General features: G+C 36.2%; 1 protein-coding gene across 1 annotated transcript; it reads right to left on the bottom strand.

The window, feature by feature from the left end:
* Positions 1-717: 717 nt before the first annotated feature.
* Positions 718-1212, bottom strand: LOC147482742 (uncharacterized). The gene has a single exon (XM_086579405.1). It carries the CDS (start codon positions 1210-1212, stop codon positions 718-720), a length of 495 nt encoding a protein of 164 aa, XP_086435531.1.
* Positions 1213-16274: the final 15062 nt, after the last annotated feature.

The following is a 16274-nucleotide window of genomic DNA, read 5'->3' as shown; positions in this document are numbered from 1 at the left end:
GTCTCTCTGTAAAGGTTATCTCTCAATCTTGATAGTTTTCAAGATTGGGTTTTCTCTGACTTTTATGCTGCCTCTCGTGTGTTTTTAGGGTGTTAGGTTTTGCCAAAAACTCTAACTCTTATTGCAAACTCGCGGTCCCAATTTTCTTCTGAAAATAGACTTGGGCGCGGGTCGCGCCTCGGGCATGACCAAGTCGAGCGCGGGTCGCGCTGAAGGTACTGGAAGTCTTCCATGGCATAGGCGCGGGTCGCACCTTGGTCAAGGCCAATATGAGCGCAGGTCGCGCTCAAACATTTCCACGTAGAATGAACTCCTTTTCTCTCTCCTCATGTGAGGGATAAAGCCAACACTCATATATTATCACAGTCAAGCCTAATAACCTGCAAAAAAGTAACATTCAATCTAGTAAATAATACAACCATTCTTGTCGATATTTCTAAAGATATTTCCATACATTAAATTAAGCCAAAGATATTTCCATCAGTATGATAGCATATTGCTTCATATAATTAAAAAACAAACACATAGACTATGAACGTCAAAAAGATTGGTGACACTCGGGGACCATAGACAAATTAGTTTTTTTTTTTTTTTTTTTTTGCTAAAAGGTAATTGATTAAAAGAATAAATTGAAAAGATACAAAGAAAAGAATAAGAAGAGAAAAGTTGTCTAGTGTGAGTAACATCATATGTGTACCCACCTATTACAGCCCAAAATCAATAAGAGAAGCGAAAATAGGTAGTGAAATGGTTCTCCAGGTTTCTCATGAAAGGAGGCCTTGTGTCCCACCATTTACTTTCCCCCCTTTGTAGTGCCGCTCCATGTCTCGAATAACTGTCCGCTCCTAAGTTAGTTTCTCGCCATGTTGCAATTACATTTATCCATGTGGCTTTCTCTTTCAACTGCCTCCATTTAGTTCTAACTTTCCAATGTACTGTGTCCTCTTGAAAGGCTTTAACCACTGAGGAAGAATCTGATTCAACCCATATATATTTCCAGTCCAAGTCCAAAGCTCTCTGAATTCCTTCAATAACAGCAACAGTTTCTGCCATATAGTTAGTAGCAATACCTAAACACCCTGCTGCTGCCCCCAAGAATTCTCCTTTGTAGTCCCTTAGTACTATTCCCCAGCCTGCATACCTGGATTTCCCCTTGAGCTTCCGTCTGCGTTCACTTTTAGGATCCCAGGGGTTGGGGGAAGCCAGTAGCATTCGATAATTTGAGGAGCTCTTCTGGCTCTATGTGGAAGATTGAAGGTGTGTAGAGCTTTCATGTCCGTCATGCAATTATTCATATTACCTGATGAATAGTGGTAGGCTCTGATGATGGCTCTCCTGACGAGGAAGCAGATATTCGAAAAACTGGATTTCTTCTATTCATATATCACCTTGTTCCGATTTTTCCACAAACTGACCATGCAAGTCAGCAAGCAAGCTTTCCATATATCCAAGATCAATGCGCTATGATGCTTGCTTTGTTGCATAATATCGTTGAAGGTTTCAATACATGGTCGAATACTGAAAATATTTCACGCATGATTCCAAACTCTTTTTGCCAGAGGATAGTGGTACAAAATGTGATCAAGAGTTTCTTCATCCTGCTTACATATACATCATCGCGAAGCAAGCTGCGTCTTTCTCTTTTGTAACTGATCATCTGTTCTCGATGCCCCTCTTACTAACTTCCATGCAATGCCTTGCGTTTTAGGGAGTATCTTGGCGCTCCAGATGAACCTACAACCCTTATGCTTCACCGTTTTTTTCCTGATGTCCTCATATGCTGCTGCTACCGAAAATAAACCCTTGCCATCAGAAAGCCATACTCTTTCATCTTCCTTAGAATCATCAGGTTGTTGGAGAGAGAGGGGAGTAATACCGATTGCCTGAAGCACTTGTGAGAAGTTACCTGAGAAATCCCAATACCGACCCTGAATGAACTCCTGTAATCTTCCTTGGAATTTCTTGATAGCTTCACTTTCTGCTGGGAAGAAGTCGCAAATGGGTTTCTGCTGTAACCAGTTTTCTCGCCAGATATTAATTGAAGCCCCATTACCCACTATCCATCCATGGAGTTCAGCCATTTCCTTAAGAGCCCATCTGATGCCCCCCCAAACTATCGATGTCTTGTAATTGGTCCAGGTGCCAGATCGATTTGTGTATTTTCCTCTCATAAACTTCGACCAGTCATTCTCCTCTGTAAGAAGTCCCCACACTTGTTTCATGAGCATGGAAAGGTTGATATCTTTTAGTCTCCGAATGCCTAGTCCACCTTCCTCTAACGGTTTGCATGTTTTTTCCCAAGACACCGTAAAAGATTTCCTCTCTGCCAGATTACCACTCCATATGAAATTCCTGATGATTCTCTCACATTCGTTGATAGACAAATTGGTTTACTAACTATAAGGGATGGGTAATGCTAACTTCTATATATTAGTTCATCAAGAAGTTCCAAGCAAAGACTTCTTATCCTTGTGAAGCATAACTTGTACTAAAATCCCCTCTCCCCCTCCAGTAAAAAATATTATAAGATCAAAATTGGACTAAAACATAAGTGAGAGATCATCGTTCCAGTTTCCTTTCATATATTGTGTTTTAAAACCACAAGTTGGCATCTCATTAACAAAGATTTTAATAAGCCTTTCATATATATTAAAGATTTTAGCAAGGCAAAGAAAGAAACCAAATATTTTGTTGTGTGTGTGATTTGGCCAAGTTATTTGAAGTATCCACAGAAAACTATTATAATAAAATTAATGAGGAACAGATCTTACAACAAAATGTCATCACGAAAGGAGAAAAACTATAGTTGGTGGTCCAAAACGTATGTTTAAACACACCATTTTACATCAATTTTTTTTAAAAAAAATTGGCTTAGTTTCCCCTATTTTTTTGACATCTAAAATTAAATGTACCTGGATTAGGAGTGTAAAAAAAAACGTTGACCCATCATCCGGTAGGGTATCCGGTCTTCACCTGCCACCCAAACCCGCACCGACCCAAAAATAGACCCGCCCCGCCCCGCCACCATTTTTATGCGGTCGGGCTATGGGTGTAGATTCTATGCTCAAACCCGACCCGTCAAGCCACCCGACCCGCACCGTGTCAAAAGCCGTTGACCCAACCCCGTTAACCCGCACAATTTCAAGACTCTAACTCTAATATTTTTGTATTTTGTTTATATTTTCTTTTAATTTTTGTAGGAATTTGAGAGATATAAATACAAACTTATGAGTTTAACATCAATTTCACATATTCAAGTTTGAACATTGGGCAAATATCAAAAGTTCAAATTCAACTTTCGAATTTGGAGAAGATGAATCATTCATCCTTATATTAATTTTGAATTCTTTTAGTTTATATTTTATTGTTTTGTACCATAGATCCTCGCTTCCATATTCATTTTATCATGCTATGGAAAATAATCACTTTACAAATGATAAATCACGAGAAAAAAATTTCAAATTTACAGATATGGTTTTGGGTTCAAGTTCAAGTTTTTTTTTTTTTTTTACTTATTTATTTATTTATTTATTTATTGATTGATTCCATTTTTTTTTCTCTATGTTGTGAATTAGAAATATATTATTTGCAGAATTAGAAAGTTTTTTTTTGGATAAAATTGGGTTAAAATGATAATTTCCACCCGACCCGGATGACCCGCCTAAAACCCGCCCCGTAAGCTAACCCAACATGCCGGGTGATGGTACTAAGACATGATACTTCAACCCGCCCTGTCGGGGACCACTGGATTTGTATCCCCTAGACCCGACCCGACCTATCACTATTTGACCCGTGGTTGACCCGGCCCGCCCCGTATTACACCTCTAACCTGGATGCGTCATATCGATATTAGACATGATATGAATTATTAATAAACATGCTATGAATTATAAATAACTTCACACAACAATGTGCCAATTTCGTTTTTTATAAATTCATTTTTAAAACTATACGACAACTTAAAAAATGTCTAAGAAGACAATGAAAAGAATTACAGAGCAACACTACAAAGTATAACAATAACTTAACAAAAATTCCAAGCAATTCAAACCACCTTGAACAAAAAAAATATATAGTAAGCACCCACATTAGTTATGTTGCCACATGAAACCATATGCAAATCTGACTAATAAGCACCACAGATTAACGACAAGTATTGATAGCTTTCTCTGTTGATCCATGTTCTTCATTCATAATTTTGAAGTTGAAAAACAGAGAGGCTTCATTTCATATTCATATGATTCCCTGCATCATCACACATTCAATTAAATAATGGCCAGATTTTATCAATGTTCAAATTATACCCCACAGAAACAGTAGTGCATAATCTTCACTGATCATGCATATATACTTGTTAACTTTCTAGTGCATACTCCTTTGGATACCAATAATCAGGAAAATGATAGTCTTGTTTTCAGTTTTCACATATAAAAAGAGTGTGAGCATCCAACACCATGAATTAGAGTCATCAATTAAACATCATATTAGCAACTAACTATGCAAACAATTTGAATCCAAGAGTGACAATTGATCCAAAGGCAAAATCATCTAATGAAAAAAGTTGAAAAGACCAGAAATTTAATTCGACTACATTGGTAATAAGTTTTTTTTTTACCAAGTAAGCTAGGGTTAGGCAGGCCCTCACCTGCATATATAATTAAAGTCTTTGATACATTGGTAATAAGCTTTAATTGTTTATAAACCTCTATAACTTGAGCAGTTCATTCTTCCTTAATTAATCATGTGCATGATTGGTCGAGGCAATTTAAAAGCTCCATACTTGGCACGCATGAATTTTCCAAGTAGAAAGCTATGATAGTAGACATCTACGACAACACAAATATTGAATTGACTTGCACATATTTGAGCTTTACAAAATACTACTTCTTATTAAATGGAATAAAATTAGTTACTTTATTCAAGGTGAATGATTTATGATTCCACTAACAAATACAAAAAGAAATCAGGAGCCAATACCTCATACTCATATCCATGTCCATGCCCATGATCACTGACCTTGCCTCTTTTTGTGTGCATGTAGATGAGATGGTATATGGATGATGTAGATAGATGATGGTCGTTGAATAAAACAGAAGCATATCAAAACCTAATTATCCCTCAATAAATAAATGATGAGTAGGGTATCCTTCCACTTTTAAGTGTATGTTATGTGAAGGACAGGACTGGAAAGAGGGTTTGAGAGATTAAAAACTATGATTGTAGATATTATAGATTCTAATGTTAAACTAAACTAAACTAAACTAAAATATTAAGAATTTATAAGAAAGAGAATTCAAGAGATTAGAATCTACCAATACTTTTGATTCAATGACCTTTTGTTTCATGGTTATTCTCACAAGTAAACTACAATTAGGCAATCGAGCGAGTGTCGATGCCCTCTTGGACAAAACATCGTTAACAAATAACTCTACTTAAGGTTGTTCATGTTACTAGTATCTTCTTTCCTTTTATGTGAGCTTGGGTAGCTATTCAATGAATCACCATCTAAGGCAAACACAAGGAATATTTTCCTTACTCTAAAACATTACACAACTAGAAGAAAAGTAGAGAATAATAGTATAATATTCAATTACAATAAATAAAATCCTATTCTAGTATTATATTCAATTGCAATAAATAAAAGCATGTCACTAGCAAATATTCAATTGCAATAAATAAAACCCTAAACTAGCATGATATTCGATTGCAATAAATAAAAACCTTAATCTATACTTCCATCCCCTCGTGTGAGCAATGGAACTAATAACTAAAACCATAAAGAACTAACCTGATTGAAGAACACTATAAACCAGAGGAATCATTAAACCTTAAGCACCGGCTTCATCTTCTCCCTTGAAGAAGAAGATTAGCCTTCCATAAAGAATGAAGAACACGAAGAACGAGAAGAAGAAGAGTTGAAGAACATAAGACTAGAAAGACTAATTTATTAAGACTCAGCTAGTTAAAACCGTTCTTTTATTCTTAATCTCTCTCTACCTCAAGTTCTGGAGACAAGAATATAAGTGAATTGGCCAATTACATGAGGCACTTAGGTCCTCTATTTATAGAGGTTACAATGAGCTCTAGAAGCATTCCAAACCGTCATTTGTTTCCTAATACAAATAGACTTCTTTCAGAGTCCAACTTCGTCTCCAAAACTGAGAAGAAATTGGCTACAATGTTGATCCATGCATCTGGATGCACTATTCATGCATCTCAGACGCAATCAATGCTTCTGGACGCTCGATCCATGCATCCTAGACGTGTTAGCCGATTTTGTCTCTTCTGCTCTATCTTTCTATCCTCTTTTGCAGGCTTTGGTCCAAGCAACGAATCCTTTGGCTTTGGGCTTCCAAATAGGCTTTAAAATAGGTCCAAGTCGCATTTATAATAGCTCCAATTCCTTGGCCTTTTCCATGATTGTCCACGGGCCTTCCATGTGATCATTAATGCTCCGACTTGCTCCGTTTTACCCTATTTTCTCTAATATTCTACAAAACTCTCTTTTTCACCTGTAGAATCTTAAAACACAACTTATAAACACTATTAGTCCACTAAGATGGCTAAACAAGAGGCATAATCGAGGGTTAAATAGCACTTTTTGAGTACTTATCACAACTCCCAACTAGCCTTTTGCTAGTCTCTTAGCAAATAAGAGAAAAAAATAGATAAGTGATCATAATCACATCCTAATAACAAAAATAAAATCCTAACTCATTTTCGCAGGCATCGCGATTGCATTTACCATATGCAACAAGGCTTTAAACATTTAAGTTCCCCCAAAAAGGACGAGTTATAGTCTCGTGAGGGTTTTCAGGTGATATACCCACAAAATCAATCAATAGCATGTTCAAGAATGATAATATTTTTCAGAGAGAGAAATTTCTTACCCACTTAGTGCTTACTCCAACAGACGGTCTCTATTGCTAACTACATTGCTGCAAAAACTCATAGATTATGATGGGAGATAGTAAAAATTGACAAAATTCTTAATCAAAGCTTATGTGTGTACTTAGTCAATCTCCTATACTCTCCTATCCAAGAAACGAAATCCCTAGTTTACCTTTAGACAGATAATCTCGACTTTCAATCCTCACCGGCCATACTCTCATAAACGAATCTCTCAGAAAATGGTCTACTATTTTATCTCATGTATGTGGGGAAAAGAATAATGAATACGAATATCCCACATACTACCTTGAAAAACGGACTTCTTGATAAAATTAGTTTCATGGAAAGAATGTCAATCACATATGAAGTGTCGGGTCCTTCACTTTAGCATCCTCTCACCTATTCTAGACTTCGTACCATACTGTAGTGATAAGTCATGGGTTGTAACTTGGCTTGGGTATTTGTTTATGAAGGAAAGGTAAAAAGGATTCAAAAGTTGTTTCTGAAAAACACTAAGGGTTTTGCTTCATTATTTGGGAGATTTCTTCAAATTCTGTATTGCAGAAAAAATTCTTCCTTTGTCTTAGCTTTTCCATCCATTATGTTCAACTTTTTTTTTTCTTTAGCTCAGTGGTATATCCTTGATTAGTCCTGGATATGCTTGTTTTCCACTAGCTTCGTTCACTTAGAACAGAATGATGGTCTTCATTGTATCTCTCTGGTATTTCCTTGTAATCTTCCTTTTGTGCTCTTTCTTCCTCTTTGTGCCCCTCGTACTCTCAGAAACATATGGGTATGGCTGATAAAGATTTTGGCTATACTCCTTGTCTGGAGTTGGGTAAAGGGTAAAGGGTTTTATGAAAGAAAATGGCTTATTGTAAAGCTCAAAAGGGTTTAACATGATGGTCCTACTAGGTGGGATAAAGGCTGAATGGGTTCACTACTTGACTTATCAGTATGATACTTTGTTTCGAATAGACTACAAGACCTAATGGCTATCTCCCCAGTTGATGTCACTTCGTGATTAACCAAATCAACAAATAATGAGACTATATTACAACGACATAAAGAACTGAAAGATGTTGAGTCACTAAGACTTGGATTTTTCGTAAGAACTCTCCAAAGAATGGGTATAAAGCTCAAGTCTCATGGGCTAAATCTAAAAAAATCTGCTTCCAGTTTACTAGGGCTTAAATCTCTCTTCTAACAAACGTACACAAAACTGACCAAGTACTATGATGGTGCCTTGATAAAGAAAATTATCAACAAGAACTATGTCTGAGCATAATAAATAGTCTAAGCGGTAATGAAATCAACAATATCAATTATCTATCAAACTCAACACTAAGCAGTATAGAATCTATATCCCAGACTCATCAATAAAATTCATATTTCTTATCTTACTGATATAGAAACAAAAATATTTTTGTTTTTGAAAACTAATTTTCGAAATTCATTTCTCAAGTACTTTTCAAGTACACCCTCTCCCAACTTGACATATGCATTGTCCTCAATGTATAAAAATTAAGTAAATGAAATGAATGAGAAAAAGGGAAGATGTTACCATTGATGCCGAATATCAAAATTAATTCCAAAAATAAGAACATTTCCTTTTACCAAGATTTTTTATTTATTTATTTATTTATTATTTTTTTTTTAGTTAGGTCTTTTTAAGTCAGATCCCTAAGACTATATATCATGCATTATCAATTTGGAGTGAGGAGATCAGATTTTCTTCCCCAAATCTGACGAATGTTTGGAGGACGAGGAGGTCTCACCTTGTGGGTTGTCAAAAATACTCCTTGATATGCCGGAAAGATTGCGGGTGAAGTTGCTTCTCTACCTTGAATTATTTCAGATCTGATGATTGTGTGATAGGCCTTGTGGTTCCTCTGTGTAGAAGATTGACGAAAATCTTTCTTTCTAACGGGACAATAGTATCTGATGTGCCCTTTACCACCACAATAATGATAATGGATGTCTTGTTGACTGCGCTCAAGGTGGGCGGTAGACTGGTTCACATACTTCTCTCATTCAAACAATGATAGTGTAGAAGGGGCTTCAACAGTGCAATGCTTCTTATCAATATGGTCCACTTTCTGCTTCAGAAGACTCATTTCAGTTTCTAGATTCTGTTGTTTTTCCAAAACTTCTTTAAGCTGATTCTCTAGTAACTGATTTTTCTGGGCAGAAGTTTGTTGTTCATCCTGAAATGTAGAGTTCATCTTCTCAAGGTATGATACTCTCTCTGCCAATTTTCCATTTTGCTCACTTAAATCCTGAATTTTCTGCAGAGATTCCAAGAACATGGCTAGCAATGCCTCTGTGGTGGGGTTCTCAGGTTCATCACAGTTTTCTGTAGATTGAGCACTTTCAATTGTATCTTCGAATGGGAAGGATTCTTGTATCATGCTATCAAGGAAGTACACCTCTCCACCTTCAGTGTCATCATAATCCTTATGCGACAGGTGAAAGATATTTATGTCCATGGACATCTTACCAAAGTTGATCTTCATTTCACCATTGTGACAATTTATCAAAGTTTTTGCAGTAGCGAGGAAAGGTCGGCCTAGAATAATTGGAATTTTATCAAAGGCCTCCTTGGTGTCTATCACAATGAAATTCACTGGATAGTAGAAATCGGCTACTTGCACAATAACATCCTCAACTATGCCTCTGGGAATCTTGGTAGAGTGGTTAGCTAACTTCAATTTGACTTGTGTAGGCTTTAGGTTCTCCAGGCCCAACACTTGGTACACATGATATGGCAAGAGATTAACACTAGCACCAAGGTCTAAAAAAGCATTACCCGTGAATTTTTCTCCTATCTTGCATGATATTGTAAGACTTCCTGGATCTTTGAGCTTGACTGGAGCTTGCTGATGGATAATAGATGTTGTTTGTCCAGCTAGAAACGCTTGCTTTGGAACATGAGTACTTCTCTTTATGTTGCATGCATCCTTCAAGAATTTGGCATATGATGCCAACTGCTTGATCGCTTTGAGAAAGGGGATATTGATGTTATCTTTCTCAAATGCCTCCTTCATCTCTAAAAATTGCTTGTCCTTTTTGCTTTGAGCAAAAAACATAGGAAAATGTGCCTTTGGTACAAACACATCAGCATGTGTTTGCTCTTCTTTCTCTTTGGCATTCTTGCATATCTTGTCTTGGTCGTCTTGACAAATGAGAGTGGAAAGGATTTCTCCCACTTCCTTTCGAACTTCATTTGAAATCTTGACCGATTGCTCTGTAGCAATGTCATCATGAGAAGGTAAGTCGACCTTGTTGTCTATCTTCAATCCTGATCTGAGAGTAGTAATTGAGCTGACATGATCATGGAGGTGATCAGTACTAAAATTTGTCCCAATGTGGCATACATCTTCACTCTTCAATATTGGTTCCAATAAGCTAGGTTGAGTGGCTTGTGTCTTTACAGACAAAGCAGTGGTGAGTTGGTCGACCTTAGCCTCTAGAGACTCCATTCTAGAACATTGATTTGCCTGAGATTGCTGGAGATTGAGCTGAGACTATGCAAGAAGCTCTAGAACACTTTCAAACTTCTAATTTTTTTTGTGATAGCAAAGTAATAGCATTCTCCAGGTTGGCAGGTGCGGCATAATTTCTCCTAGGATCTGGCACTAACTCTTCACTTGTATTGGAATTCTGCTCAGAGTATAATTGTTGTTGAGGAACCAACTGTGAAGCTTGACTTGTTTGTGAAATATAACTTTGATCTTGAGAACCTGGGGGTCCAGTGTTCTATCTCCAATAATTACCTTGAAAGTTATTACCACCTTGGTTGGGCCTCTAAAATGAGTTTATATTGTACTCTCCAACTGATGCATGTCGATAGTAACCAGGACATTCTAGAGTTGCATGGGAAGTGCCCGAATAGACTTCACAGTATTGGCTAGCTTGCATGACTGGGAGAGATTTAGCTTGAGACTTGTTGATCTTGGAAGGATTCATGGAGAACTGATTGAATTTCTTACTCAAAGTTTCAATGCTGGTGGCCAGGCTGGCCAATGTAGACTTCAGTTCTTGATCTGATTGTTCATATGCTTGGTAACCAAATTGCTTTGGCTCCCCCTCTATGCTAGCGACATCCTCGTTGCTAGTAGTCCATTGTTGTGTTTCTTCAGCTAAATTCTCGAGAAAGTTGTAAGTTTCCTCTCCATCCATTGATGTAAACTTGCCTTTGTGCATTGACTGTATCATCTGCTTGTTTATCATCGAGAGTCCTCGATAGAAAAAAATGAGCCAGTGTGCTCTTGTCATATCCATGATGTGGACATGAGACTAGCAGATTATTGAATTTCTCCCAAATTTTGATGATATTCTTGATCCACTTTTCCTTTGAAATTGTTAATAGCTTGCTGCATGGCATCTGTCTTCTGGGGTGGGTAGAACTTGTTCATAAACTTTGTTCTCAACTTCTCCCAGTTTTCTATTGAATTGATCGGCTGTGTTGTTAACCATTCGGAGGCTTTACCTTCGAGTGATAGCGGAAAAAGAATCAACTTGATACTCTCATCTTTGATATTCTGGTTCTTGAAAGTTCTGAGTACTGATAGAAATTTGTTCATGTGAACATATGGCTGAACATTGTCTGAATCATTGAACTTTGGAAGCATAGAGATTACTGACAATACTGCTTGGTGGGTCTCCAATGATTGGTGAATAGAAATCGCTCAGCTTCTTCCTTTGCTGTGCTTGTATGGGTGGGATAGCTTCAGGATTATTGGTGTCCATAACACCTCCATCATTGCGTGCGGCCATTGTATCAATCTTGTCTAGTATTCTTGCAATGCGAAGATGATGAAAACTATCCTACTATGCTTGAGTGCAATTAAACTAATATGCAACTATTCTAAATTATACTAATATGCAAAACTACTTTCCTTCAACTGGGTTGGGCTTTGCAGCTAGTATCTCACCCGTTGTCTAAAACTGTCTCTTCTAGGGTTATGGTGAATCACTTGGATTGCTTAAGTACCACGGCCCACAGACGATAGTCTGTTTGTCAAGATTCAGACAAGAAACACTAGAGTTTGATATTTCGTTGTGTTGGCTTACAACTTAAATTGTTGAAAAGGTCATAAATGCAATTATACTAGAAAACAATAAAACTAAACTACGATGCAACTATACTAAGAAAGCAATAAAAAGAATGAAGATTCAACTAACCTGGATGGTAGATCTTGTCTTCGAGATGTCCTTTAAGCTTCTTTCTTTCTTAAAAGGATGGATGATGCGACTAAAATTACCTCAAGATCCAAAATTCTAATCTTGAAAGAAAATGTTAAACATAAACAACTTAAAATGGCAACGGCGCCATTTGACCTTGCATCTTTTTGTGTGTATGTAGATGAGATGGTATATGGATGATGTAGATAGATGATGGTCGTTGAACAAAACAGAAGCGTATCAAAACCTAATTATCCCTCAATAAATAAAGGATGAATAGGGTATCCTTCCACTTTTAAGTGTATGTTATGTGAAGGACAGGACTGGAAAGAGGGTTTGAGGGATTAAAAACTATGATTGTAGATATTATAGATTCTAATGCTAAACTAAACTAAACTAAACTAAACTAAACTATTAATAATTTATAAGAAAGGGAATTCAAGAGATTAGAATCCACCAATACTTTTGATTCAATGACCTTTTGCTTCATGGTTATTCTCACAAGTAAACTACAATTAGGCAATCGAGCGAGTGCCGATGCCCTCTTGGACAAAACATCGTTAACAAATAACTCTACTTAAGGTTGTTCCTATGTTCATGTTACTAGTATCTTCTTTCCTTTTATGTGGGCTTGGGTAGCTATTCAATGAATCACCATCTAAGGCAAACACAAGGAATACTTCCCTTACTCTAAAACATTACACAACTAGAAGAAAAGTATAGAATAATAGTATAATATTCAATTACAATAAATAAAACCATATTCTAGCATTATATTCAATTGCAATAAATAAAAGCATGTCACTAGCAAATATTCAATTGCAATAAATAAAACCCTAAACTAGCATGATATTTGATTGTAATAAATAAAAACCTTAATCTATACTTTCATCCCCTGGTCTGGGCAATGGAACTAATAACTAAAAACATAAAGAACGAACCTGATTGAAGAACACCATAAACCAAAAAATCATTAAACCTTAAGCACCGGCTTCATCTTCTCCTTTGAAGGAGAAGATTAGCCTTCCATAAAGAAGGAAGAACACGAAGAACGAGAAGAAGAAGAGTTGAAGAACATAAGACTAGAAAGACTAATTTATTAAGACTCAGCTAGTTAAAACCGATCTTTTATTATTAATCTCTCTCTGCCTCAAGTTCTAGAGACAAGAATATAAGTGAATTAGCCAATTACATGAGGCACTTAGGTCCTCTATTTATAGAGGTTACAATGAGCTCTAGAAGCATTCCAAACCGTCATTTGTTTCTTAATACAAATAGACTTCTTTCATAGTCCAACTTCGTCTCCAAAACTGAGAAGAAATTTGCTACAGTGTCGATCCATGCGTCTGGACGAACTATTCATGCGTCTCAGACACAATCAATGCGTCTAGACACTTGATCCATGCGTCCCAGACGCGTTAGCCGATTTTGTCTCTTCTGCTCTATCCTTCTATCCTCTTTTGCAGGCTTTGGTCCAAGCAACGAATCCTTTAGCCTTGGGCTTCCAAACAGGCTTTTAAATAGGTCCAAGTCGCATCTATAATAACTCCAATTCCTTGGCCTTCTCCATGATTGTCCACGGGCCTCCCATGTGATCCTTAATGCTCCGAATTGCTCCGTTTTACCCCATTTTCTCTAATATTCTACAAAACTCTCTTTTTCACCTATAGAATCTTAAAACACAACTTATATACACTATTAGTCCACTAAGATGGCTAAACAAGAGGCATAATCGAGGGTTAAATAGCACTTTTTGAGCACTTATCAATCACCATAACCTTCTCAAGGATATCTCCATCCCTATGAACAAAATCACCATATAAGAACAACTTAACCCAAACAAACAACAACAAAAAGAAGGCATTGACAGGGTCATAACAAACTTAGGAAGCTTCCGAAGACCAAGACATTGAGATACTATCTTCCAGCCACTACCATAAGCCAAGATAGCAAGTCTTATGAAATCCACAACAATGACATAATTTCATATTCATTGGCCTAATGCTATAGCCAACAATTTTAAAATTGCTAAACTTTTTACAGTAGAAAATCTCAGAATCTTTACGGAAGTTTTGTTGTTTTTGTGTGTTGGGGTGCAATGTGTTTCCCATTTTCCCCAGTACTTTAAAAACCAAAGATTTTTTTAAAATATCACTCTATTTTATGAAGTTGATGTGATATGCCTGACAATACACAACCAAACCCTTTACAGTTGTTCCATTTAGAAAATTCAAAATATGATACTTCTAATACATTTCATTATGTTTCATAATTTTTTTTCACCTAATAATATACTGACTACTACCTAGATTCGTGGATCTCATCTATTGAATTTACTTCAAAGTGCAGTAGCCCTCACACATATGACATTAGTTTTATAATTTGACTATGTTAAATTCAGAATATATCACTAAAATTTCATTAACTACAGTGGCTTCATAGCAAGTAAGAGTTCAAACCATTAACACATGCATTCCACAATAGCCGAAGAGATCCTAGATAAATCAAAGTATGAATGTAAATAGTTGTGCTTACCGTAGTATGTTAATTATCTTCAAAGTCGCTAATGATGCGGCATAATATGATAATTCCATTGCAAGAATAATATTAATAACTTTAGAAGTAATTTTGTATAAACTTTAAATCTTGTATAAAAATAAATTGAGAATTGAAATAAACATGAAAGCTTAAAAGTTACGAAATATATCCGGCACTTTCAGCGCGTACAAATCCCCACCAGGCAAACTAATATAACATCCAATAATATCACCTTCTACATATCCTTTAAAAAAAAGTAAGGATATAAAGAAACTCATATTAGATTACCTTGGTAACTAAAAGAGATGGGAATGAAATACCAACAACAAATCCAAAGACAAAAACTAACCCCAAACTATCTCTTAGGATTAGGGATAATAACAAGTCTATCTTAAGATTCTTAAAACCAATCCTACAAAAATACTTGCTAAAGATACTTGTAAATTAGGTTTTGCACTGTGTTCTTTCTATTTCTTCGGTTATTTATTGCGAAAAGCCCCAACCCTTGGCTTGTTTTCCCAACTCCTAAACTTTAAGTCTCTTACTTACGATTAAACGATTTAATCCATTGTCTGCATATAATTATTAGAGCTTCTAATAAGCACTTATATGGTTATACCAAATGTAACCAAATGTAGCCACTCACATTTATGCAGCCATATCCTCATTTCCAAATTCCAATCACAATTTGCCACAACTTTTTTTATCAACGACATGAACAAATCAATTAAAGGCAGAATATAGAAAATTTAAATTTCTAAACGAAATATTTCAATAGTATAGAAGTGATATCATGCTCAATGACGAAGAGTACCTAATCAAGAAGATTCCAGTAAAAGAACCAAAACAGCAATTGGAAGAGAAAATATAGCCGCAATACTCAAAACAAACTCGATCAGATTCCAACGCTTGAGCAATTGGAGACTTTGTAAACGATGGGTAAATTGATGTGGGTTGAGCTATATTATATATAAAGATCCCTTATAAAAAAATGGTCAACTAAGTAGATGCTCTTGTAGGGTTGGAAACATTTGTACATAAGATATTTTATTACAGTTCACCAATTGAATTAAAATACAACTCTGCAAGTCTGGGTTGGTCGTTTACCTCTGATCGACAGTCGCAGCCATAGACCCAGGATTTAGTATATAGGGAATGTGAGTTGTGACTGGAGTTTCTCCAAGAGCTTGCTCCATAGGAGCAAAGTTGAGTCACCTGAACTAAACCATTAACTATTTTGTAATTAGTGTCAAAAGCATTTATAAATAAAATAGGCATAAACCCAAACGAAGCAAGAGGATCAAATAAAATCTTTTTGGAGCTCTTCCTGAACAACCTTATAAGGCATGAACTGATGTAGTTCTATAATGTATTAGTCTAATATGAGACACTCGTATCATATATTCCTAAATATGTTAGACTACCATTAATTAGTTGATCGAAAACGTTTTACTCAATGCTAAGTTGGTTGCAAGGCCAAAGTACCGTAAACAAACAGTTGTAGTTGCCATTCTTTTTTGTAACATTCAGGCATAAAAAGGCCACTGCATCCCAGAAACTCTCATGAATTCTGCAAAGACTAAAAAATAACCCATTGACATAGGCAATCAACATAGTGTGTAATCACCTTTAAAATGCAAACAAAGAAAATAAAAATT

Source organism: Coptis chinensis, chromosome 8 (genome assembly GCF_015680905.1).
Source record: "Coptis chinensis isolate HL-2020 chromosome 8, ASM1568090v1, whole genome shotgun sequence".
NCBI lineage: Eukaryota > Viridiplantae > Streptophyta > Magnoliopsida > Ranunculales > Ranunculaceae > Coptis > Coptis chinensis.
This window is presented reverse-complemented; position numbering and strand designations above follow the sequence as displayed.

Bases quoted from the DNA above. Each gene is read 5' to 3' on its own strand.
- LOC147482742 (XM_086579405.1), bottom strand. From the start codon at position 1,212: ATGCTACTGGCTTCCCCCAACCCCTGGGATCCTAAAAGTGAACGCAGA.